General features: G+C 35.2%; 3 protein-coding genes and 1 non-coding gene across 5 annotated transcripts; 1 reads left to right on the top strand and 3 right to left on the bottom strand.

The window, feature by feature from the left end:
- The first annotated feature begins 7,328 nt into the window (after positions 1–7,328).
- Positions 7,329–10,990, top strand: LOC126708041 (uncharacterized). Its single transcript, XM_050407862.1, has 5 exons — positions 7,329–7,554; positions 8,013–8,430; positions 8,534–9,866; positions 9,961–10,107; positions 10,215–10,990. The coding sequence occupies exons 2-5, from the start codon at positions 8,377–8,379 to the stop codon at positions 10,730–10,732; spliced, it is 2,052 nt and encodes a 683-aa protein (XP_050263819.1). The 5' UTR covers positions 7,329–7,554; positions 8,013–8,376; the 3' UTR covers positions 10,733–10,990.
- Positions 10,991–11,423: 433 nt separating this feature from the next.
- On the bottom strand, positions 11,424–15,087 carry LOC126708042 (protein WHAT'S THIS FACTOR 1 homolog, chloroplastic). 2 transcript variants are annotated; one of them, XM_050407863.1, is made up of 3 exons: positions 13,570–15,087; positions 12,946–13,088; positions 11,424–11,652 (listed from the first exon to the last, which is right to left on the bottom strand). In XM_050407863.1, exon 1 carries the CDS (start codon positions 14,933–14,935, stop codon positions 13,736–13,738), a length of 1,200 nt encoding a protein of 399 aa, XP_050263820.1. In that variant the 5' UTR covers positions 14,936–15,087; the 3' UTR covers positions 11,424–11,652; positions 12,946–13,088; positions 13,570–13,735. The 2 variants fall into 2 exon arrangements, with proteins under 2 accessions (XP_050263820.1, XP_050263821.1); XM_050407864.1 differs by having other exon boundaries at positions 12,951–13,088.
- TRNAY-GUA (transfer RNA tyrosine (anticodon GUA)) lies at positions 15,061–15,154 on the bottom strand. The gene is made up of 2 exons: positions 15,118–15,154; positions 15,061–15,096 (listed from the first exon to the last, which is right to left on the bottom strand). It is a non-coding gene; the product is annotated as a tRNA-Tyr (tRNA).
- Positions 15,155–16,966: 1,812 nt separating this feature from the next.
- Positions 16,967–24,123, bottom strand: LOC126708040 (probable pectin methyltransferase QUA2). Its single transcript, XM_050407861.1, has 9 exons — positions 23,901–24,123; positions 22,481–23,195; positions 22,256–22,388; positions 21,261–21,501; positions 20,290–20,518; positions 19,955–20,130; positions 19,523–19,826; positions 18,565–18,703; positions 16,967–17,523 (listed from the first exon to the last, which is right to left on the bottom strand). Exons 2-9 carry the CDS (start codon positions 23,185–23,187, stop codon positions 17,365–17,367), a joined length of 2,088 nt encoding a protein of 695 aa, XP_050263818.1. The 5' UTR covers positions 23,188–23,195; positions 23,901–24,123; the 3' UTR covers positions 16,967–17,364.
- Between the last annotated feature and the right edge of the window lie 308 nt (positions 24,124–24,431).

Genomic DNA, 24,431 nt, shown 5'->3' with positions numbered 1-24,431 from the left:
TTCATGTTGTTATAAGAGTTGTAAACAAGTTGAGTTTTATTCGTTATAAGTAGAAATAATTATTATTCTATTCAAGGTTGTAAATGAATTGAGTTTTGTTAAAGAGTGAAATGTTGGAGTTTAGTTTGACAACAAAAGTAAATTATTTAAGCTTGGTTCAAACTCGAATAAAGCCTACAGATAATATTTAAACTCAACCTCATCAAAAATTCTAAAAACTTGAGCTTAACTTGGCTCGACTTAATTCATTAGTCAAGCCAAGCTCAAGCTCATACTAAGCTTTTGAGCTTGATATTCAACACAAGTTCATTATCAACCACATATCAAGTCCAATTGTTTTAGATTAGGGGTCTCAATTCTTATTTAATTAAGGTCTTAGTAAGATACGAGAATATTTGTCAAGCTCAATCAAGCTTACTACCAAGCCTTTAATGCTCAAATTGTTTTTTGTTTGTTTTTTTATTATCAAGTCATAATATTCATGAGTCTGTTCTTGAACCTTTTTTTTTTTTTTTTTTTTTTTGGGATTGGGTTGTGCTTGCTTAATTAACAAGCCTAAAACTAAGATTCAAACTTTGTTTATTTATAAACAATCAAACATGAATGAGCTTTTTATTGAACCAAACTTGAGAAGTTTATGAACAGTTTGGTTCATTTACAATCATATTTATTTTTTATTTTTCTTTTTCTTTTTTTGCTTGAATTTATAGCCTTAATTCTAATATTTAGGTTAGTTTAGGGCTTAGCATACTACACTATTATTTTAATCATTCATTATAAACATATAATACTTAATGAATTCGGTTCAATTAATAACATTTTAACTACTAAGAGTCTTGTCTTAACCAGTTGGCTTTTGTTTTTCCAAGGAAAATATCTACGGTTCAAATCCTCACTTTTCCAAATGCACAATTAATAGTCATTAGTAAGGGAACAATGTAGGAAGAAAAATATGGAAAAAATTTAATCACGCAAGGGGTGACTTCCCTTTTAGGGTGTGTTTAGTAAAGTGGATTTTAGGGACGATGAAAAAAAAAAAAAAATATATATATATATATATATATAGAGAGAGAGAGAAAATGAGGAGGGAAAACTTTTTGGAGGATGTTTAGTCGAGAAAGGGAGGGGAAAATGATGATAGGGCCCAACAAAAAGTTTTTTCCCCAAAATGGGGAGAAAACTTGATGGGGGAAAATCAGATGGATGAAGGACAAAAATGCCCATGTGCAAATTGCAAATGGGCTTCAATACGTGTTGTTGTTGTTGTTGTTTTTTTTTTTTTTTTTTTTTTAATTCCAGTTTTAATAACTGTATGATTTTTGTCTCATTCTTTTTTTTTTTTTTTTTTTTTTTTTTTTTTTTTTTTTTCATTTGCTTTCTTGGGCTTCAGTAACCTTGTTATGTGTTTCTTTTGTTCTCATTCCTTTTTTTTTTTTTAGACATGATTTTTATTTTTTAATAAATTTGGGTGATTGTATTTTTTTTGTTTTTTTTTTTTTTTTTTCATTTTTTGTTTTAATTGGGCATCATTTTTTAACAAGGGTAAATGATTAAATTTATATAAACTTATTTTTTCTATCCCTCTATTTTTTCACTCCCAACCAAACAAAAATGAGGGAAATTAAAATTTTTTCTATCTTCCCACTTTTCTATCCTTCCACCATTTTCTATTCTCTCACTTTTCCATCCGTCCATCCAAACAGACCCATATTTTTGTCAATACACTCACCTCCTTTCTAATTTGGAATAAAACACTCATCTCTACTAAAATGCAAACTATTTACACTAGCTTTTCCCATAAATGATTGGGAAAAAAAAAACTTTAAAAAAATCCTTAAAAAGGGTTTTTTTACAAATTCTGAATTTCATATTGGAGGTGATCTGAATATTTAAGTCAATGATTAAAAAAAAATAGAAAATTCATGATTTTTTTTTTATAATTGTTTTAGTAATTTAAGAGAAATTAGTGCAAATAGTTTTTATTTAAGGAAGGTGAGTGATTGTTTTAAAATAAAGAGGATGCATGTGAGTGAAATAATAAAGGATGATGTTTGGGTCCAATGCCTAGTTGTACAGGACTGTTGAAATAATGACATGTGTCAATTTTTAGATATGTGTCATCATCTTAATGGGTCCAATGTACTGGACTTAAGCCTCATCCAATAATAAAAACCTCAAAGTAGTTCACTGTAACATTCCCTTTATAAATTTTTACTATTTATAGGTTTTACTCAAGTGAATAAAGGTAATGAGTAGATGAACCTATACTTTCAAAACTCACTCACTTGATAGCCAACAAGGAAACATTATAGAAAGAGATTTGTCTAAAGAGTTTGATCGCGTAATGGGTGACTTCATCGAGCAAGATAAAAGGCATCAACTTGCAGTGAATAATGCACAATATAAAATATATAATATAAGACATGATATGTCATATGCATGTGAAAGAACACAACCTAGCTAATTTTTTTTCCCCCAGAACATGATGAGAGGATGAAAGTTAGAGCATTAGCATAAAAAAATGCTACTTTATTCTATTTTATCATCCCAAAAAACTATTTTATCAATTATATCATCCCATTTTACAATACTTTCAGCATCCCAAACTTTTATTTTCCTATTCTACTCATTAAAATAATATATCTACACAATAAAATAATATTCCCCCCAATCACCATCACAATAAAATATTAATTTTTTTTTTTTCAAAAAAATTTGCAATACTTAACAATAGCATTTCCTAATGCAATACATTTTGGAGTTTGAAATGCCAAATATCCCTTACACATTTGGCATTAGCATTCCCAAATACTAATGCTCTTTAAAGCATTAGCATTGAAGAATGCTAATGCCATATCTAAGGTCTTTTTGGCATTTCATAGCTCAAAGTGTTCTGCATCAAGGAATGTTAAACATAGGTATTGCAAATTTTTTTGCAATACTGCTACAGTACAATTCTATCTTTAGAATTGTATTGTAGCAGTATTGTAAACAAAAATATATATATATATATATATATTTTAATCAACTTTCCCCGACATTTCTCTCTCCTCTCCCATAATTTCTATTATCTTCTCTCTCTTCCTTCTCTCTTTCTCATTTGCTCTCTCCTCTCTTCAGACCCAAACATCATCCACCTCCCAACATCTCACAGTGGTTCATTTTCTCTGGTGGGTTGTGATACGGCGGATTCTGTGGTTGTTTTTTTGTTTTTTTTTTTTTTTTTTTTTTACTGTGACCGGTGCTTAAAGGAAGTGGTAGGTATGGTTGAGGTGAGTTGTGGGTCACGGAGATCGGAGTAGGTCATGGCGTGGGTCACAAAGATCGGAGTGGGCTGAAGTGGGTCACGGCGTGGGTCACGGAGATCAGAGATCGGAGTGGGCTGAAGTGGTTGTGGTATGACTGAAGTGGGTCACGGCGAGGTCAATGTTTCTGGGTTTCTGTTATGAGGCTGGGTTTCTGTTGGCGAGTCCGGTGTTGCTGGGTTTCTGTTGTGATGCTGGTTTTTTTTTTTTTTTTTTTTAATATGGGATTTTTGTTCCGGTGGGATTTTAGAGGAACTCCTTTGTACATGTCGCCAGAATCAGTTAATCACAATGAGTACGAATCGCCGGCGGATATTTCGATTGTGTGTGTGTGGATCTATTTAAGGTTTGATGGTTTGTGTTTGTGTTTGTGTGTGTGTGTGTGGTGATGGGTTTGGAAAAGCCCAGGAAAACCAAAAGTTACGGTTAGAAAAAAAATAATAAAGAAAGATTAAAAAATAATATTTTAATAAAAATAAAGTTTTGGAATGTGAGAGGTATTGTAAAATGGTATGGTATAAGTAATAAAGTGACTTTTTGAGATGGTAAAATAGAATAGAATAGCATTCTTTGGTGATGATGCTCTTACAATGCCTTATTCTAAAAAAAAAAAAAAAAAAAAAAAAAAAAGGAAATACTTTTGTTTAACCCAACATCAATTCTTCTCACTTCTTATTGATGTGACATCTCTGAGACCTAGTCCACCTGACTAAAAGGTCTTTTTACTTTTTCTTTTTCAATACGAGTGAACCAAAGAAATAAGTGAATGAAACATTGAAACTAGCTCATATAAAGGAAGCATTATTTCTAAATCTAGCTAAGAAAGAGAATAAAAAGGTTCAAAGGATTCTCTCAAATACCATATGCGTGGTTGAACCAGCTTACAAGGTATGCATCACCTGATTTGCAAGTGATTAAATGGTGAAAAGAAGCGTGGTAGTCTACACTCTTGACCGGTGTACCCCATGAAGTATATATCCTCGACTGGCCATCACAAGAAAAAGAATATATAATAATGATCAAGCATATGTATGACTGGACAATAAATTTCGTTGATCATTCTGGAAACCATTAAAGAAAAGAATAGGGATCATATGCCCCCTTATAATTAATTATAATATGCAATTATGCATCATAAAGGTATAAACTTGTAATTTAAAGATACAAACTTTGTACGGGATTTACATAAAATATTTTTATACACATCGAGTCAATACTATGATCAAAGATACTGTTTCTATTGATGACCAAGTTGATACTGATATGAGAATATAAAACCCCTTATAATGTAGAGGTAAAAAAGATATAAATAATTTTAAAATGTCATATTCAGTCTACAAGATCTTGAAAGTTGAAAGGTAATTGAATAATAATCTTACCCTCAATGCTCATTTTTCTATATATTTTTTTGGATGTTGGTTCCAAGCAAAGATATAAATTATTTATAGTTTTGAATTTTACATAGAACTTACCGACTTCTTATATGATATAAGTAGTCTTAAATAACCACCACCTACGTTAGGCGAGTTGGTACCTAAGCCTTAAAGGCTTGAGGGGTTCATGAACCTAAGTTCGAGTGGTCCCAGGAAGGGGTGGGGTTATACTGTCGATTGTCAAAAAAAGAAGAAGAAGATTTTTAATAGTGCATTTTTAAAGTAGAACCACATACATGTGGGAAATGAAAAGATCAAGGCGATAGGTTTTAATGATTTTTAGATTTTGTTTGGTTGAAATGATGAAAAAATTTGGGATGATGAAAAAGTTGAAGGATAGAAAAAATTTAGTTTTCTATTATGTGTGTTTGGTTTAAGGATAGAAAAATATAATGATGAAAAATAAATATAAAATTTACTTGTTTGATACTTTGATGAGGAAGAGAATTGAGAGGATGCAAAAGACAACTTGTCTAAATTTACTATATTGCCTATAAAAACTATTTTTTTAATGAGTATATAAGAAGTATATATGTTATCCTCAACGTAAGTAAAGTTTATGAATTTTTTTTTTTTTTTTTTGGTAATTTGTATTTAGTTGTGAAGGACTGGGTGGAAAATCACCCATCCCATTTTTCTTCCTTTTCATTTTCTTTCCTTAATCAAATTGTAAAAACTCCAATTTTCCCCTTCATTTCCTTTCTCTCCTTTTCAGCCAACCAAACATAGGCTTAATTTTTTGGTCCATGTCATATTAATTAAGCAATGTCACCTAAGCATTCTATTAGACAAGTAGGATAGAAAATTAATGGAAGTGGACATAAGGACATAAAATAGAATGTTTTCAATAATCAACAAAAGAGAAGAAGTTTTTAATAGTCTATGGATGAAAACCAAATTTCATGCTTTATTTATTTATTTATTTATATATATATGTGGGTACCTAAGGCATGCATGGCAACGTCCTAGGCATGCAAGCAATGTCCTTGGCCGTCCTCGGCATGCTTTGCAACGTCCTCAGCATGCTTGGCAACGTCCTTGGCCGACCTCGGCATGCTTGCAAAGTCCTAGTCGTCCCACATCGAATAGAAATCCCCTCACTTTCTACTTTATAAGTTTTGAAGTGAAGGAGTAGTGTACCACTACTTAACAAACTTCATGTAAACTTCAAGAAAAAAAAAAAAAAATTTTGGTTATTATTTATCACATAGATATACTTTATTATTTTTATGAATTTTTAGTTAATGAAATCCCACAAAATATATGATACAACTAAATAAGGATAGCAAACATTTTCCGTCTTGTATGGCCGGTCTTGCTCCATGCAAATTTTTCTCGCAATAAAAAGGTGATAGGATATAGACAGGTTTTACTTGCCTTACCTTATATATTTTTATATATATATATATATATATATATATAAAAAGTTGAAGCTAACTAATTAAAGGATGGAAAAATAGTACCGACCTGCCTCGCTTCCATTTAATTTGCATGGGTTTTCTCTACTTCAAAGAGTCAAAGACGAGACAAGACACTCTTGATCATACTCAAACCTGTCCAGTGACCACCCAAATTGCGTCTGGTTGGATGAGAGAGGATAAAAATGGTTGATTTGGAGTAAAATAACCTCCATGAAGCCGAACTTTTGAGGGGAATGGGAGAAATATTTGATGACTTTTGACTTTATATACTGAAATTACTAATATATCCCTCTTAAGTCAAAAGTATTTTAAACATTAATTTTTTTCAAGGAGTACATACGTAAAAACTCAACAAAAGAATATTCTATATTTTTCTTTTTTCCCATTTCCCTTTCCTTCCTATATTCAAACACACCAAATGATTTTTTTTTTTTCTCTTTTCCTCTTTCTTTTCTTCCCTCAACAACCAAACATGGTGTTAAACACAATTAGAGGCTCACTATAAAATAAAATGGATTTTACTAACATATAATCCATTCTAGGAAAATTTTTATTGAAAATTTAAAAAGTTGTTAAAATTTTTTGACAAAATTTTCAATTTTTAATAATTTTTTTAAAATAAATTATTAATGTATACGACATATATTAACCGAATTCAAATAAAATATAGGGTAAGGACATCATGTTTGTCATGTCTAGTAACTACCAGAGGTTGTACACACCCGGCCTGAACCGGATCTTGATTTCTTAAATCATCATTTTCTAGAACAATTCAGAACAGATCCCTCCTCTTCTCTTCGCATGTATAACCTCATTTGATGTTGACTATTTATTTCCCTAGAAGACAAAAGCTTGAAATCAATCTATGGGCTGGGTGAAACTTTGGGAATGTAGACAAACCAATAGCAACCAGAATCCAGATTTTACATGAAAGGTGCTATATAGCCTGTAACCTATAAAGCTTCGGTAATAATCTTTGTACCATATGATCAGCAAAATATACAGAAAGCAACAGAGAATCACAGAACAAAATAATAGTAGTTTATTTATTATTCGCATTTAAAAATATTTATATGGTAGATTACACACAAGGTAGGTTACGTTAAGAATTACCGCGTTAATGCGCGTATGTTTGTTACTCCATTATAAAAAGGAATCTCAACAAAGTCCTACCTATTTCCTTATTTCTAGCCAATCATCCATGTCCCAATTCTAAAACAACCAGTCAACTAACCTCAGAGATCTCTCTCTCTCTCTCTCTCTCTTTTGTTGGGCTTTTCTTCTTTGATCTAAACAGGTTTTTTTTTTTTAAGTGAGTTTATACTGCTAGAGAAAGAAGAAATTATTTCAGTGTACGGTTCGATTTGACAATCTGGCGGAGTTCGGTTTCAAAAGGTACCATATTTTCAAACCTACTCGTACGTTTTTTTTTCTTCTTGTTTTTAGTTTTTACATATGTTTCTTTCCTCCTTTATTAACAACCCACATGGAGTATGTTGTGCAAGATTCAATATTGTTTGGACCAACGTGTATCAAAATTCTTAAAAAGCAAAGGATTCAGTTTTGTGTCAAATCGTTTTTATTCAAAATGAGTTTCCATTCAATCTGTTTTTACACAAACAATCACGCACTTGTTCCAAATTACTAGTAAAGGTGGTATGGAATACTGTCGGTTTTGGAATTCTCTTAATATGGGTTTTTCTTTCTTTCTTGCTTTACTTGATAAGGATCATATATTTTGGTTTGATCTGAATTTGGAATTTTCTTGATATGGGGTTCGCGTGTTTGACACGGGGCATAATGAAAGTTTCTAATATGATGTTTGCTTGGTATTTTTTGGTATGTTAAAATAGGAGAGTTTTTGAAGAAACGTTATTGTTTGGTGAGGCTTCTGGAGAGAAGCTGATTCGAGTTCAACTCTGGCCGACACTCTAAACATATCTTCACAATCCAGAGCAAGTAATGATATTTTCTTTTCCAATTTCGGTTTGTGTTTGGGCTGGACTTTGTCATTAGTTTCACGCCTGCCCATTGATTACGGCTAACTTTTGACTCGATAAGAAGAAGAGATTTCCAATGTAATCTACGTTTATTGAGAACCTTTCTGCCATAGTTCAATTATTATTCATTAGAGATGTGAGCAGCAATTGCGTAAAGAAGAAGTAGAAGTGCATACTCTGGTTTTCTTGAGGATTGTGAGCAAACCCATCTTCTAAAATGGCAAAACTCAATTGCTTTGCCTTGCTTGTTGGAAAGAAGAAGAAAGATAAGGTAAGAATCAGTTGAATTGTGAAATATATATACGATTTTATTATTTGGGACTTATGTACCTTGTGATTTTCTAACTTCATTATCTTCGCTGTGTTTACTTCAGGGGAATAAGGAATCTTTGGGAAATGATGAACACAAGGGCCAGAAAACCCTGCAAGTCAAGATTGAACACCCTGTGAACTCGTCCAAGAGTGAAGAGTTAGCTTTGACGACTTTCACCGTTGAGGTACCTTATAGCATCCCAAACAACTCTCAGTGCAGCGTCAAGGTTATGAGCCATAAGAGTCCTGTTGGGGATGAAGTAGTAGAGGTAGCTTATGAAGGGGAAGATGAACATGAAGAGAACTCCCCAATGAAGAAGAACTACTCTGACTTTGATCTCTCTGCTCATGAGGATCTTTCTGGTGATAAAGACTCAGGTTTGAGAAATGCAAATGCGGATTTCTCTTATCCAAGTGATACTTTGGTGAAAGAACAATTTGATGACAAAGATAGTGAAAAGGGTGTTGATATGATTCAAACCGGACATATTAGTGATCCCGGAGTTGGGAAGGCTGAGTTCTGGAGTTCCCCAAAGCTTAACCGTTCATGCTCCAATGTGGAAACAAGAGATTTGCTTAGGAAGATAGCTGATCTTCATTTGCCTCCTTCCAAGTCACAGTCTTTTGAACAGTTGCAGGAATTATCTGAAAAAGTGAGGCAGAATATTGATCCTGGCAGCCCCAAGTCTGTAATGACCCACTGCAGTGCAGACAGGGTGATGTTGAAGAAGCATTCTTCAAGCCAAGTTCTCCCCTCTAGAAGTAGAAGATTGTGGTGGAAATTGTTCCTCTGGAGCCATAGAAACTTGCACAATGCATCATGGGCCATGAAATCACACTCACTTCCGACTAGAGCTGTGTTGAATCCACAAGGTGGTTATTCTTCAGATACACTTGAACCAAACCAAACTATGGAATTGGGCAAGATGGCATCACCTGGATCATTTACTGGAGAGTCCTTGAACAAAGGAGACAACAACAACAATGGTAACAAAAGCTGGAATGCTTTTCAGAATGGAGCTTCTGGTTTGTGGCCCCAGAACCAATGGGTTGCTTTCTCTTCCGATTCATCCCCCTTTGCAAGAGTAGATGAGTGGGTAAAAGGTCTCGAAACGCAATATCCAATTCCAGTGATTGATAACTATGAAAATGATGAGGGCATTACCTTCCCACCTTCTCCTGAGACTGGTAAATCACCAGCAAGAAGTCCAACTCACTTGACCCGGCAGCATGATATCAATTTTACAGAGGAGATTTTGCATGCCAATAGTGTCATAGAGTCTCTGAATTCCTCCTCAACAGTGGCTCACATCTCGGGTATTGGCTTAAAAGCTATCCCCATCATTTCAAGCTTCTTAAGTCTTCGATCTGTCAACTTGTCAAATAACTTCATAGGTAATGATCCTAGCATAAATAAAATATTCATTGGTTACACTTATCTTTAAGTCCTAATTGAGCTGATTGGTTATTTTTCTTCCTCAAATTGCAGTCCAAATTACTCCAGGATCTCTCCCAAAAGGCCTTCACACACTCAATTTGTCAAGAAACAAAATCAACACCATTGAAGGACTCAGAGAACTAACCCGATTACGGGTGCTTGATATCAGTTACAACCGCATTTCTAGAATTGGACATGGTACTTATCCTAATTGTGCCTGTTACTTTGGATATGAAGTTTAGATAGCTTAGTTGGGGTCCCTCTTAATTCATATAAATCTAAATTTTTGCTCTCGATTGTAATAGGGTTGTCCAACTGTACACTAATAAAGGAGCTGTATGTTGCTGGGAACAAGATTAGTGATGTTGAGGGACTACATAGGCTATTGAAGTTAACAGTCCTGGACCTGAGCTTCAACAAAATAACAACAACAAAAGCACTGGGCCAGCTTGTAGCCAACTACCACACTCTGCAGGCTCTTAATCTGTTAGGGAATCCAATCCAGAGCAATATCAGTGATGACCAGCTTCGCAAAGCAGTTTGTGATCTTCTTCCAAAGCTAGCGTACCTGAACAAACAGCCAATTAAACCTCAGCGGGCAAGGGAGCTACTGACAGATAGTGTTGCCAGAGCAGCACTTGGGAACAGAAGCTCTCGTAAAAAAGCGGTGAAGAGAACAAGCCAGTCCAAATCAGTTTATGCCTCTGGGCATAAGAGCAGCGCAAGTGTTGTGCAGAAAAGCAAGAACAGGTCAAAAAGCCAAGCTCATCGGCAAATGTCCCTAATGAAAGCACCAGCTGCAGAGGCTTCTACATCCCATTAGATTGTGTCCCATTCTCCCGAAATCTATTTCCATATTTCAGTTTTTCTTTCTTGTGTTTCTTTCTCTTGGAAGACAGTTTGCAGGCTAGGCATCTTCTGTCTTTGGCTGTTTGATGAGAGTTTCATAAAAATGCAAATGCAATGTAATTGGAATGCAGTGTTGAGGTCTTTACGTTTTGGTTTGCTCTGATTCATCATGAGCATCCAATTTGGACAAAGTATTATGTTTCTCATTATATTGGATAGTTGTGAACTAGCATATGCAGTCTCGTCCATGTTAATTTGACTTAATAAAACTTTGTTGGGAACTCAAGGTAACTAATGATTCTAGTAGAGCATGAAAATTCTGGTTCTACTATAAGCCATTTATGAATTTGACCAGGACATGATATGAGAGTGTAAACCATATTGGACTAGAAGTCATAGAGAATTTATAACCTAAGGAAATGATATTTTACTTCAATTCTTTTCTATCATAATAATAATATATCATTCATTTCAATGTGAACCCAGTCATAGATTCCTCCATTATTGTAATGAAATCTAAAAAGAGAGCAGTTTGCAAGCACCATATTTTAGCTAGTCTCTGATTGAGAAAAGAAAACTTGTACGAGGATAAAAACGAACTTCAAAAAAGAAGAAAAAGACATGAAGTAAGGAGAAACTAGTCTATGAACAGCCAAATAGTAAAAGGTAACTCCAAAACATAAGCCGATAGATTTATGGAAAAAACATAAGCCAACAGGATTTTGTTGCAAAACATGTTAAGTACTTTCTTTGGCAAAAATGAAAGTCATCAGAAATACCAATCAAGAGAAATTAAGGAGCGACCTCACAACCCTTACCTTCTACATCAGATGTCCAAAGCAATGGAGAATTAAATGAATATCCTAGCTTGTGCACTGCTGCTACATGATTTACCTGCATAAAAGACCAGTCTACATATGATCCTTCAAGCAAGATAAATGATTTAAAGAGTTGCATTACTTGTGAAGCAGTAGGTACTACCATGAAGTTTGTAGACCAACACTTTATAAGGTGAAATAAGCACAAGGAAAGAGCAATAGACCAGTCCCCAAGAATCAGCTCTTTCCAGTTTTTTTTTTTTTTCATTTTTTTTTTTTTTAGAAGAAAAAAAAATCTGTTTACATTGAGGTCAAAGTAGAGAAAGGAGAAAATATGACACAGGAAATTTTACATAGTTTGGCAATATGCGTAGTCCACAGGAGGCAACAGAATAAAGTTTCACTATAATTTTGCAGATTAGAACAATAGCTTCAAGTCACTCTCACAAAGCCAAACCTCAAATAACACCCTTGGTTCTCTCTCAAATAAATAGAGAACACTCTATTATATTTAGACAAGAACTGCAAAACACTCTTGCTTCCTATCTCTGGTGTGCACACACAGAAGAAGCTATCTCACTTAGTTGCTCACGCTTATCTCTCTTGCTCCACCTCTATTTATATCTAGAGGTTCAGCCAGAGTTGAAACAGGTTCATCACATGAAAATAATGGCAAGACTTCTATTGCCAAAAGAAATAAACAATTTCGGCCAAGAATCCATTCAACAACTCTACAACGTTTAATGCTAGTGTGATGTAGGTGAAGAATATTTCTTCACTCATGCTTGTTGTTGGATTGCCAACCTAGGCTTGGTTGAATATCAAGCCACACTTTTTGACAAGCGCATGCAAACATTTAATGGCTTGTTGACTAATGTCAAGCCACCGAATTTTGATAATTCAAGCCATTGTAACAAAGTTCAAATAGAGGAGGATTAAGGGGTTAATCTTTTGATCCATATTTTGTCAAGATTACCACAACTAAATTTTCGCATGAAAGAAGAAACTATTCCTCCCCTTATTATTAACACATTTTCTAACCTTATGCTTTAAAAAAAATATTAACTCAATTTGAGAGGTATGAAGGCATTTCATGCAAGGTCTAGTCATCTACTAGTGCACCATAAAAAAATTTCTTTCAGAATGCACTGGCTGTTACAGAACATATGACTAGTAACATATTCTTTCCCTTTAAAGACCAGTTCTCTAGTACTAACTTATCGCTAAAGGTTTAAACTTTAAAAGTTGTCAAACAAACTCAAAGCTTAAAATCAAAGGACAATGGACCATGAATGAAGGATTTTCATAATCAATGAAAGGTTTGAGTAAAACAAATGAACTATAAAACCACAGTGCTAGAAAAACAAACCATACACATGTAGTCCTCGTAGGATGAATGCCTAGCCTGTAAACACCTTCGCTGACACTGTGTCCTTGCCCCTACATGGATCCTACTTCCTAGTAGATCTTTTCATTTGCTTTAGTTTAATTCTGTCAACTGTTGTGTGTTAACTGTCAATCATCAATAGAAAAAAAAACTTGATCAATGCTATATGAATTTTTCTTTGGAACTTGGGGTGATTTTCAAGCATAAATAGTCAAGGGCATTACAAGTTTACAGCCATAGGTTCATCCTAATTGCCATAAAATGCCATAATGACATAAGACATTACTGGCACTAAAACGACATTGAACTATACATGATTTAGCAGAAGATACAGAGTTAAAAATTATACATAAACTGCTTCCAGCCATAATGTGATGCCCCAACTCTAAACCAACAAAATGAAACTCAAATTTGAGAAAGCCTTTAAAATAGAGAATAAAAAAGTTTCACATCAGGAAAAGGAGAATTAAACTCAGCCGCAAGCAACAATAAGTTACTGCATTCCATTAATTGATATAAGTCATATAACTAAGAAATGACATAAATTTTCCAGAAGATTGATACAAAAACAGGAAACAAAGATTTTCAAGGACCAATCCTTTATACCTTACATTTCTACAATACTAAAACGCATTGAGTTTCCTTGGTGTGCTACTTTATTAGTAAAAGCAAAGCACCTAAGAATGAACCTTCTCAATCCCAACATAGACTGATTGATACGAAATCCAAGTACACTCGTATAGCTTAAACTCTTATCTATAATTCAGTTCTTCTAGAGGCAAAAACCTGGCTCCATTTCCTGCATTTCAGCTAATCTACACAGCTTCTCATTGAAAACCACCTGGGGATCCTTGTTGATCAAAACCCCATTTTCATCATAAGCATCTTTCAAGAAAACAACCCAGTTCATCTCGGTCCCCGCCAAATAGAACGTTCTGGGCTGCTTCAAAAGCATCTGATAAGTATGTCTAGTCAAACTAAACTCCTCCTTAAACTCCACAATGTGATGTATAGACGCCCTCTTCTCCAATGTCAAGCTCAAGAACTCGTGCAAAACCCCTACCCTATACTTCTCCGCCTCCAATGTCCAAACATCCAACTTCGAACCATCCCCGGAATAAGGCGAAACCAACGGAAGCGTGTTCAACAAGTTAAGCTTCCGGGAATCGTCGAAATCCAAATCCAAATCCTTCCCATGTTTCACTGGAAACTTAAATGCCCTCTTAGCCTTATCCTCATCAACCATAAACTCCATCTCCAATGCACTAACAGCTAAAGAAGGATCCCAATTCACCAATTCAAGCACTCTCCTCCCATCTCCCTCAACCACAACCCGAAAGAAATCCGGGTACTTCAAAACCCGGTCACGAAAATCTTCAGGAATCCCGAAAATCTGCCTACAATGGTGAATTTTACTCAAAGCAATGCGCTTATTAACAGACATCATGAGCAATTTCCGAACCGTGGTGACGCGCTGGGACTCCATGGAATTGAAAATGGCTTGCTCTTCTAGGAGCAGGTCTTCCATTAAGTCGGTGAACCCGAACCACATCTTGGAGTCGGTGTGGCGGTAGGTTTGGAAGAGCAGAGGGTGGCGGAGGATGGAGCGGGAGACCTTGCGGCCGCGAGGGAAGCCGAGCTCGCGGTGGAGCTTGCCGGCGTCGTCGAGGCGGAGGACGTGTTCGGGTTGGGAGGAGAGGAAGGTCTTGGATTTGGTGGCGAATCGGAAGTGGGAGTCGCGCTCGACGATGCGCTCGAAGTGGGGGATTAGGTTTGGGTTGGATTGGACGTGTTTTGTGCGTGGGGATTCTTTGTTTCGCTTGCGTTTTTTCTTGAACTTTTTGGGGGTTTTGGTGACGAGAAAGGAAGTGGAGAATGGGGAGGTGAAGAAGAGTGAGAGAAATGGGTTTGAGTTGGGGTTTAGAGTTTGGGTTTTGGTGTTGGTTCTGGTCAGGACCAGGCGCCAAGCCATTGAATTTTGGATTCAACTGAGAGAGTGTTAGAGAGAGGCTTTTGTATATGTGTTCTGTTTTAGCGAAAAGGCACAGGTGGGATTGAGATTTGGCAAAAAATTAAAACTGAAACTTTTTAAAAAAATCCGACCTACCGGATTCGAACCAGTGACCTAAGGATACCAGTCGGGTTTTAGTCCCACTACAGTCCTCCGCTCTACCAACTGAGCTAAGGTCGGATTATTGAGAGTCATCTAGCATGATTTATATATGATGCTAGTCAATTGGCTCTTAAAAGTTTTTACTATATGAATTTATCCAATGACATAATTGTAATATAATATAGCTCTAAATTAAATGATATTTAGATAATCAAAATTTGTAGTCGGTAAAATTGAGAAAAAAAACAATACAACATTTTTTTTTTTTAATGAAAAGAATTTACAATAAGGAACTCAAATAAATTTTCCTAGTTATGATAAAGATGATTCTCTCCCTCTTCTGAAAACTCTCTACAAGACTAAAATCTTTCTCTTGCCTTTCCTTGTAAACTCAGACCCTAGTGCTTTAACTCCTATTTCATCACTCCCATCCTTGAGGCTTGTTCTACTACTTTTTTCTTTTTCACTATCTCCCTTTTGTTGAGGGATGGGGTGAGTATTTATACTAGCTTCCTATTAATGGTTGATGGGTTAATGGGTTGTTGTCTCACCACCTCCTTTTGCCCATGTTAAGAGGAAGTAGTAGGCTTGCAAGTTGCAATAGACTACTCTATTATTCAAATGGGTCATTGAACATTTAATGTTGAGTGAATGCTGATAGGTGAGGATAATTAATGCGGAGGTAACTGTTACTTCTTTTATTGGTGTTTCTTACTTGCCTAACCGAGCATTTCTTCTTAGTTACTTCCCTCCTTCCTTTGTTAGTGACCTCAGTTTGATCCTAAATGGACTTTTTCTCGGCTATTACAATTAGGCCTCTATTGGACAGTAATCAACAAGTGCGAGATAAGGATTGTAAGTAATCAATAGCCATTGTTGTTATTTTTTTTGTATTTTTGTATTACAAAGACATTTGTCTATATGTTGTATCATTGGTAGATGACCACTTTGTAAACAATGACACGTTACACTTCATTTTTATATTTTATTTTGTCTTCTTATAATACAACTTTCGTTATAAATAGCTATACACTCAATATGTATATACTTGATTTTAAGATACAAAAAGTAACAACTGTGCGTGATGGACTGACTCTTGTAATTAATAAGTGATAACTCACCCTTCCATAAAAAATGTACATTAAAAATTACACCCGACCAAATTACAAAATGATCCACTGTATTATAAATATGCTACAAATTCAATCAAACCTTGTCTATAGTCTCACGAACATGCCTTTACCTACATGGATAATTGAACGAAAGCAGTAGCAGTCACGTCAAAAAGCATCTCCGATTTAGAGAGCTCTATTTCTTGTCTCGGCAAGATTAGAGGAGGAGAGACCTAATTAAATCCATAAGGCTGTGTGTGATTGTTGTTTTTAGTAACGACGAGGAGTTACGATGGAGAGACAAATTGCTGGAAGCAGATTGGTAGTAGGTGACGTAGTAACCGCGTGATACTAGGAAGGTTTAAATTTGTGTATTGGTGCAAGTGTTCGCTCGGTTTTGCTGGTAAATCCATCTACCACTCATCCTCATCATAGTTCAATTATAAATCCACATTGTCTGCTCCATTGTATTAAACGTAAGGCACGTGAGCTTTTGGACATTCTTACATTCTTCAAATCAAACTAGTATAAAGCTCATGGCATCGACTTTGAACACTAACGTGATCAAAGAACACAGTTTTGCTTCAACTTGAAGTTTTTCTATCTTATCCAATCCAACTTCAGAGTGAGGGAACCGCATTTAATCGCCAGTCAAGACAAGTATACTTCTGAAGTAGAAAGCATTATGAAGACAGGCTAAGAAGGTGAAGTATAATAGAATGGCATGAATTAGTATGTCAATGAACGTAATTGATCTTTGCTAAAGAAGAAAAAGGCAGAACATGAAAAACTAATTCCTTCACAAAAATAATACACTGCCAAGCAGCTTATATACTACAGCAAACATCTGCTTATTCTGTAATTATCTTCACAATCTTAATCATGTGGTTGTATAGTTATAATGAAACATCAAATTGAAAATTAAATCTCATCCTATATTTCTGACTTGCTCTGCACTCAACTGCGTAATTACATGGCCCTATGCAAGCCTTACGGCTCCATAGGAGTTGTGGTTAATTCCACCAAGACTCTTCTCTTTCTCTCTCTGTTTTCTGTTCAAAAATTCTCAATCCACCTTTTCATGGCGGAGCTTTATGATGATTAATTAACGTCCAGAAAATGAATATGGATACTATGATCTAATTTCTTGGGCTCCCATTGATATCTCATAATTACTTACTTAGCTTGTCTCTTAAAGAAAGGTTTCTGGCAGATAAGAAGTCTCTCATCACTATTACTTTCAACTTCTACAACCCGTGCATCCCACTTCAGCCGTGTTATTGTAGTTCTTGCTGATTCAATGAGGGGAGCTGTGTCGCGGATTATCACCCAACCCTGCAGCAACCATTATATCAGCATATTTAACATGGTAGAGCAAATGAAAAGCCATTTAACACAGCAACCATTACGTGAATATCGTATTTTTGTGGCATTTATAATAATTAACACCAATCCTTTCAAACCATCTGGGGTTTCTTTTACTCTGGACAATCATTTATTAACCATATTTCAGGGTTTTGATTTTCTCTAGCTGCATTACTCTAGATTTGAGGGGGGTTTTTTGTTTTTTTTTTTTTGTTTTTAAGTTAAAACAAATTGAATTATTCAATTTCATGAGGTTTTTCAAACACAGCCTTGAAAAAAGCTAGATATTGAATTTGTCTGGGATCTCCTTTTTTTCCATGCTATACCCCAATATATGATTTGTGAGACTTTAGGAATCATATAACTCATGACTGATTATAAACAAACAGATATTTGCTAATCAAGTATGAACATGTAAAATTGCTATTCATATGTTTGTACCTTTTTTTTAAAAGTTGTTTGTTATCTAATTAAGCGCATTCATTAAAAAAAAAAAAAAAAAGTCTTTACTGCAACAAGCAGCCAGCATATATGTCCATTTCTGATCAGTCAGTATGATGTATCTTTCCTATTAGTGGTCAGCCTACCTCTTATTCTTACCATAAGTAACATGTAAAGTTGCAGAAGATCTAATATGAACTAAAGACAACAGAGACTCAAGTCCATGTATATCACCCCATCAAAAAAAAAAAAAGTCCATGTATATCACACCATTCAAATGATTTTGACACATTTCATAGAAGAGGTTAATAAAATGACATCAAAGTGCAAAATAAATAAATTTAGGCACATGAAAATGGTATTGTAGATTTATGGGGGACTCCACGAGGAAAAAATTGTTTTTATTATGCAATCTCTCATATATCTATGGACACTAATTGCTTCGAGCATGTCTAATGATTTTTCTGCTCCACCCTTGGCCATTAAATTAAAGGTTTATTTCAAGAATAAGGCGACCGATGCATAATGATTATATATAGAACTAAAAGAGAGAATTATATGATTTGGTACCTCTGGACGAAGTATTCGATCAATCTCAGTGAACAGATCAAGTGTGGTGCAACGGCGCTGCTGGATACTTTCAAGGGATAGCAGTCCGGCTGCATGCACCAAGTCATAAGTTCTAGGATATGTTGGAAAGGCTTCACACCTGAAAGGAAAATGGAATTATTATATATACAAGATCAAAGCATAAATTATTTACAATAACCAGATAAAAGTACAATACAGTGGCTAACTTCTTTGTGAAGCAAATGATACCAAATTAGTTCCTTATAATTCTATATTACTCAAAAAGATCATTCTGCGACAGTGCTGAGTTTTCAAGGGATCCTTGAATCGTATCATATAATTCTGTTATTATGGCATATCCTTAGAATGCATAACTTCTTTCAGAGTTACTTTATAATCTTTGGTAATTTGATTCACCAATACTCCCAACTAACTCCAAGCTCCAAATTATTTGAATGCTAAAAATCAAATCCCCTATACTGATACTATTACTAAGTACCCTTAAAATACTCACCATACGTATCTGAAATATAGAATTGGCAGGTAACCACCTACAAATTAAAGTAACTGTAAATCTTTTCCAATCAACACTTTCACTAGTAGACATGTAATGCCAGCCAAGTTCAACAGAAGGATTGGAAAGACAAGCCCCCTTCAAAAAGGTTAGTACTTGTCCATTCTGTTTAAGATGACCCACCAAATAAATTTTTAAATAAAAGTTCCTGGAACAAGACAGCCAATTGAAAAGATATCTGGAAGGGGACAGCAAACATGTAACTTGGATCAATTTATCTCCAGGGTTCACTGACTAAACTAACTAACCTGATATACTATCCTTGCATGTATATGAAAGACTGGAGCAATAGAATAACATTTAGTTGAGATTCCAGGTCAAGCAAGAATACCAAGATGTATCATTTATACTGAAAGAAAAATGGTAGGAAGAAGGTTACATTACCAATCATGCAATACACCAACAAAACCCCTGTCCATGATCAAGGGAAGGTAGTTCGGTCCATTTGTAGGGACCACATTCATGACCCACACAGACTTCTTGGCTCTCAATAACGCAGCATTGAAACCACCAAAATTAGCATTCATGTCTAGTACATTTCTAAGCATGTTATAAGGTGGTGAAGGATCCTCATCACCAGGTCTCTTTGGATGGTCAGAGAATATCAATGGTGACAGAAGAGACCAATAATTACGGACCATCACTTGCCAGTTGTCAGTATCCTCGGCAAATTCTTCGGGGTGCAAACCTGACCAAACATTTAAAAATTAACATATAATACGACAAAGAATATTACAGACAAATTTTTTTATCCTACATGGTTTTTATTTTGCCATTTGCATGCTGTTCCATACTGTGCAAGAATATAAAAAATACCAGATAATGCAAGTTCATTCTTGTTCAAGTTGGTCCTTGATGGCCAGGTTGTCCTCTCTTCAATAGGAATCCATCGGCGGCTTTGTGTCCCCCCAATGCAGGCTTGGAGTGGTCGATAATATGGAGTTTCAACATCTTGGCTTTTGCTACATATCGAAGGGCCCGATGAGGACTTCCTATAAAAACAAGCAGGTAATACTATGACTCAGGACTATTCTTACTTATGCACAAAACCACCCATACTCTATGATATAAATCTCGTTATATCTATGTTCACCTACATACAGATCTAATACATATATAGAGGTGTGTGTGTCTTATGTTGGCAGCCATACCGTGAACTATAACAATTCCTTTTACTTGTCTTTTTCCAAATAATAGTTCCTTCTTGCGTTGATAACATCTTCCAGCAAAGATTCTCTGCAAAACTATGGACAAAATTTGCCGTAATTTTTTGTTTCTCTTTGGTACGAGTTACTCTTTGAACTTTGTTCTCCTGTGATGTCCAGACAAAGTATCCGCCAGGCTTTAATAATCTATCAACTTCAATCAAGTAAATACCATCTGTACCACATCAAATGAATATGCAGTTAATAAGACCAACCTAAGACCCAACAGTTTACACAAGTGAATAGAGAACTAGAGTACTGGTCACCATTCGAAGATTAATTCAAATTAGTTTTTGGCATATCAAAATGACTGGTTTTCAAAAGTAATATTTAAATAAGCCTTAATGCAAAAATGTTAAAACATCTCAAATCTGTAAAATCTTTACTACATGATATTCAAAACAGACAGATAGTAGCATTGCATGGAATACAAATTATTCACAAGATCACAAATCTTTCATTATGTTAAGCATTTGGTGACTTAATCATTTGGGAATTCTAAGCTTTATGACATGCCTTAGTATGTTCACCACTTCAATAACATAAAAAACAAAAAAATCCACCCGGCATGCCTTAAATCACCTACTAATTACTTGCAGAAAAGAATATGAAGGCAGATATTACGTAAAAAATTTTATTCAAAAGGTGAAACAATAAAAAAAGATCTCTTTCTTTTTCAAATTAATTTCATAGTAACTTGGGCACTGGTAATCTAGAATCCTATTTGGAACAGACTGAAATATACAGAAGGAAAAGACACAGGTGAAAACAAAAAGGCAAAATATGGAAGAAGCATGTTTGCCTTTGTGGATAAAGGAAAACATATTTACTCCATTTTTTGTAGAATATATACATGTTTGCTCAATTATGTCCTTAATTTAACATCACTTCCACATTTAATTTTTAAGTACCGATACCTTTTTGGGCCCAATCAATGCCGCACCATGCACAATGCACCATATCAAAAGAGAGAGATGGATATGGCAACTGTTTTGAAGTAAAGGAACCAATCATTGCAGGAAGACCCCTTTCACTAGTCAGTTGAACTTGACTGCGCGAAGCCTCATAGTTTGCAACACACATAGTTAAGAGCTGACTGGAAGAGAGATGTGCTCCAAAGCTACCATATCCACATCCTATATCCAGGATGGTTCTAACCTGCAAAATTTAGGAGCTCATCATATTCTATCACCATTTCAGACAAGGAAGGCAATGTACAAGTCAAGTCTCTGAAAATTGGTGTAGGTTGAATCAGACCACAAGCACACATCAGAATTCAGAAGGATATTAACAAATGAATTGCATACATATGTAATATACATCAAGATGTCGAATATGCAATGCTTCAATAAATATACTGGGGAAAGATCTTTATGTAACTCTATGAAGCTAGCTTCTGTGTCAAAATAGTAATAAAGCAACCCTAAGATGATTTGACAGACATAATAAATCAAACAATAGACAACAACCTGTATAAAAAGCTTCATAAAACCAAAGAAACTGATAAAAGCAGTCAATGATGTCATGCAATTGCTACAGAATTTCTAATCGTGTTGGGATTGGGTACCATGAAGTTACAATATGCTTGAAACATTTCAGACTTCACATGTCCTGAGTTGTATTTTCAGGACAAAGGCGAAATTTGATACATGCATAAACAAGCTGCACTATTTGATTGTAAGAGGGGTTCGTTCTTCTTTTTTTTTTTTTCCAAAGGCGTATCCTAACATCCAGGGTGGTAGTTTGGCTTGGACCTCATCAGTTTATTATAATTACACACATGATGAGGCTAAAGGGATATACTAGAAATGATATGAACACTCACCAGATGATGGAGATGGACAACCAAAATAATTAAACAAAAAAACATGTTTAACGTGTAGATTCTAACAAAAAGTAAATGACCACCTACCCCAATATGTATAAAGCTAGATTCATTTCTCAGCCCAATCATTTCTGCAATTTGATGCGAGTAGTCTTCAATTCCATCAAACGTGGGAGAGTCTGAACGGAATGCGATCTGCTCTTCCTCCAGCATCATCATCCTGCATATACATGACATGGATAAATTAAATAAAGATCAAGGAGAATTTAAAGCTCATATAAAAGAGAGTTGCTAATACCAGACTCTGCTTACCTCCTGGTCACTGTTGAGGACATTATCTCCTGTGGGTTGTATTTAACATTTGCAAACCAGATGACATCTTTTCCAGTAGGCCACCTGAGAGGAATTTTGTATTTCACAGGTGGAAGAACCAAACAGTTTTCCCTCGATCCATGCCCACAAAATCGGTCATATTCATTGCCATCCGTATAACCCAAAGCGATATTCTCAGAGACATTGAAGCAAGGAACATGATGCTCAAACTCCTCAGGACAGAATTCCAACTCTTTCAACCTTGAGGAACCAAGAGAAAGCTCCCCAATATCCCACAAATCTACAACAAGTTGCTCTTGGAGTCGCCTATAACCGTGGAATATGTGACCCCTCGACGATGCAGAAATAGAAATCGTCCACCAAAAAGATCCAGTGAGAGCAAGAATTACAATCGATATTAGACTGAACTTCAAAAGCAGCATTGCTAATTTGTGCCGACTTCTCGGAGTTCCACTGGTCAATGAATCGGGTGCAAAACCATTCTCGCTGATACCATTTTTGAGAGTAGAATTATCTGAGAGATTTAGATGATAAGGATACTTCGCAGATAGAATACTTTGATCAGAACCCCTTCTATCTAAGTCTTCCTTTTCTGTTCTATCTTTCATTTGAGAGTCCCACAAATCATTGTTGCTCCCAGAGAGTCGTACTCCTCCAGATACACCTCTATGCAGAGGCCTGGACATCCTCTGACCTGAAAACCCCACCACAATAAAATTGCAACAAAATAAAACCGATGAAGAAAACAAAATCCAGAAAAGTCTTTCACTCAAACACAGTTCACAGAATGAAAAGAAACAGAGAAACCCCACACTGAAAATTAATGAAAAACCAGTTAAACCTATGAAACAAAGATGCCCAGATATGGTTTTTTTTTCACTTGAACGAGTTAAATCCTAAAAAACATGCAAACCCAGAACTGGTTTCTAATCAACTGAGATAAAACTCAAAAAGTCTGAAACATAGAATTTAAGGAAAATTTTAGTCTTGGATAAAGCCCTGTCCATCCAATTTACAATACTAAACCCACAAACCCGAATCAAAAAACAAGAAGAAAACTTTCCTAATAATAAAGTAAAAGACTCACACAACCCAAAAAAGGAAACAAAAGCGTAATTGGGATTCAGAGAAAACGAAGGGAAAGTCAAGCAGATACATTTCCATTCAATAAAACACCAAAATCAGCTCAGTGAGTTCTGTAACCCCAAGTGACCACTAAAGGCCAACTCAACTCCATTTTTATCTTTCTTCCCAAAAAATAAAAGAAAAAAAAGTTAACTTTGGTTCACTATTCATAAACGAACAAAATCCCATTTAGATCAATTCAATGGGTATCACAAACTAGCAATGCATCTTTTGAAAATCAAATCAAGCAAAGTTTTTGAAAAGCGAACACTACCTTATTGAATGAGTGGCAAAGCTGATATAGAGCAAACAAAGCCCTTTAGAAAACCAGTGTGAAAATTGCTGAACGAAGAAAAAAAAAAAACACACACTTCTGTAGATTTCTTTTCTTTTATTTAGCTATCAGTCCTAATCCAATTGCTTCTCTATATTCTCCCACTCTCTCTTCCACTGTGCTCAATGCTTAGCAGTTAGCAAAGAGAGAGGGGGAACACAGTGTGAGAACAAAGAGATTTTGTACTGATCCAATCACGACAGGGCTCGTGAATACTTTTTTTTTTTTTTTTTTGATTATCTAATATTTTATTTTATTTTTTTAATTATGATAACTATTAAAATTGCGTATCACAGTATAAATGTGAAAGATCGAAATAATTGCACTTTTTTAGTGCAGTAGTGGTATAATTTATAACCATTACGTTAATTACTAATGTACACTCTACGAGTCTCTTATTAAACACGCGATCTCTCTCACCAGTTGAGTTCTCAAGTTCTAACCCAACTGTAATTCTCTCTTTATTTATGA

This window comes from Quercus robur, chromosome 12, assembly GCF_932294415.1.
Source record: "Quercus robur chromosome 12, dhQueRobu3.1, whole genome shotgun sequence".
Classification (NCBI taxonomy): Eukaryota; Viridiplantae; Streptophyta; class Magnoliopsida; order Fagales; family Fagaceae; genus Quercus; species Quercus robur.
Note: the sequence above shows the minus strand (reverse complement) of the source record. Positions and strands in the feature narration are given on the sequence as shown.

Excerpts from the sequence above, each read along its gene's own strand:
- LOC126708041 (XM_050407862.1), top strand. The coding sequence starts at position 8,377 with ATGGCAAAACTCAATTGCTTTGCCTTGCTTGTTGGAAAGAAGAAGAAA. Across the intron at positions 8,431-8,533 it reads GAAAGAAGAAGAAAGATAAG|GGGAATAAGGAATCTTTGGG; the intron begins GTAAGAATCAGT and ends TGTTTACTTCAG. Across the intron at positions 10,108-10,214 it reads CATTTCTAGAATTGGACATG|GGTTGTCCAACTGTACACTA; the intron begins GTACTTATCCTA and ends CGATTGTAATAG.
- LOC126708042 (XM_050407863.1), bottom strand. The coding sequence starts at position 14,935 with ATGGCTTGGCGCCTGGTCCTGACCAGAACCAACACCAAAACCCAAACT.
- LOC126708040 (XM_050407861.1), bottom strand. The coding sequence starts at position 23,187 with ATGTCCAGGCCTCTGCATAGAGGTGTATCTGGAGGAGTACGACTCTCT. Across the intron at positions 22,389-22,480 it reads TCCTCAACAGTGACCAGGAG|GATGATGATGCTGGAGGAAG; the intron begins GTAAGCAGAGTC and ends ATGTATATGCAG. Across the intron at positions 20,519-21,260 it reads CATTGATTGGGCCCAAAAAG|ATGGTATTTACTTGATTGAA; the intron begins GTATCGGTACTT and ends GATGTGGTACAG.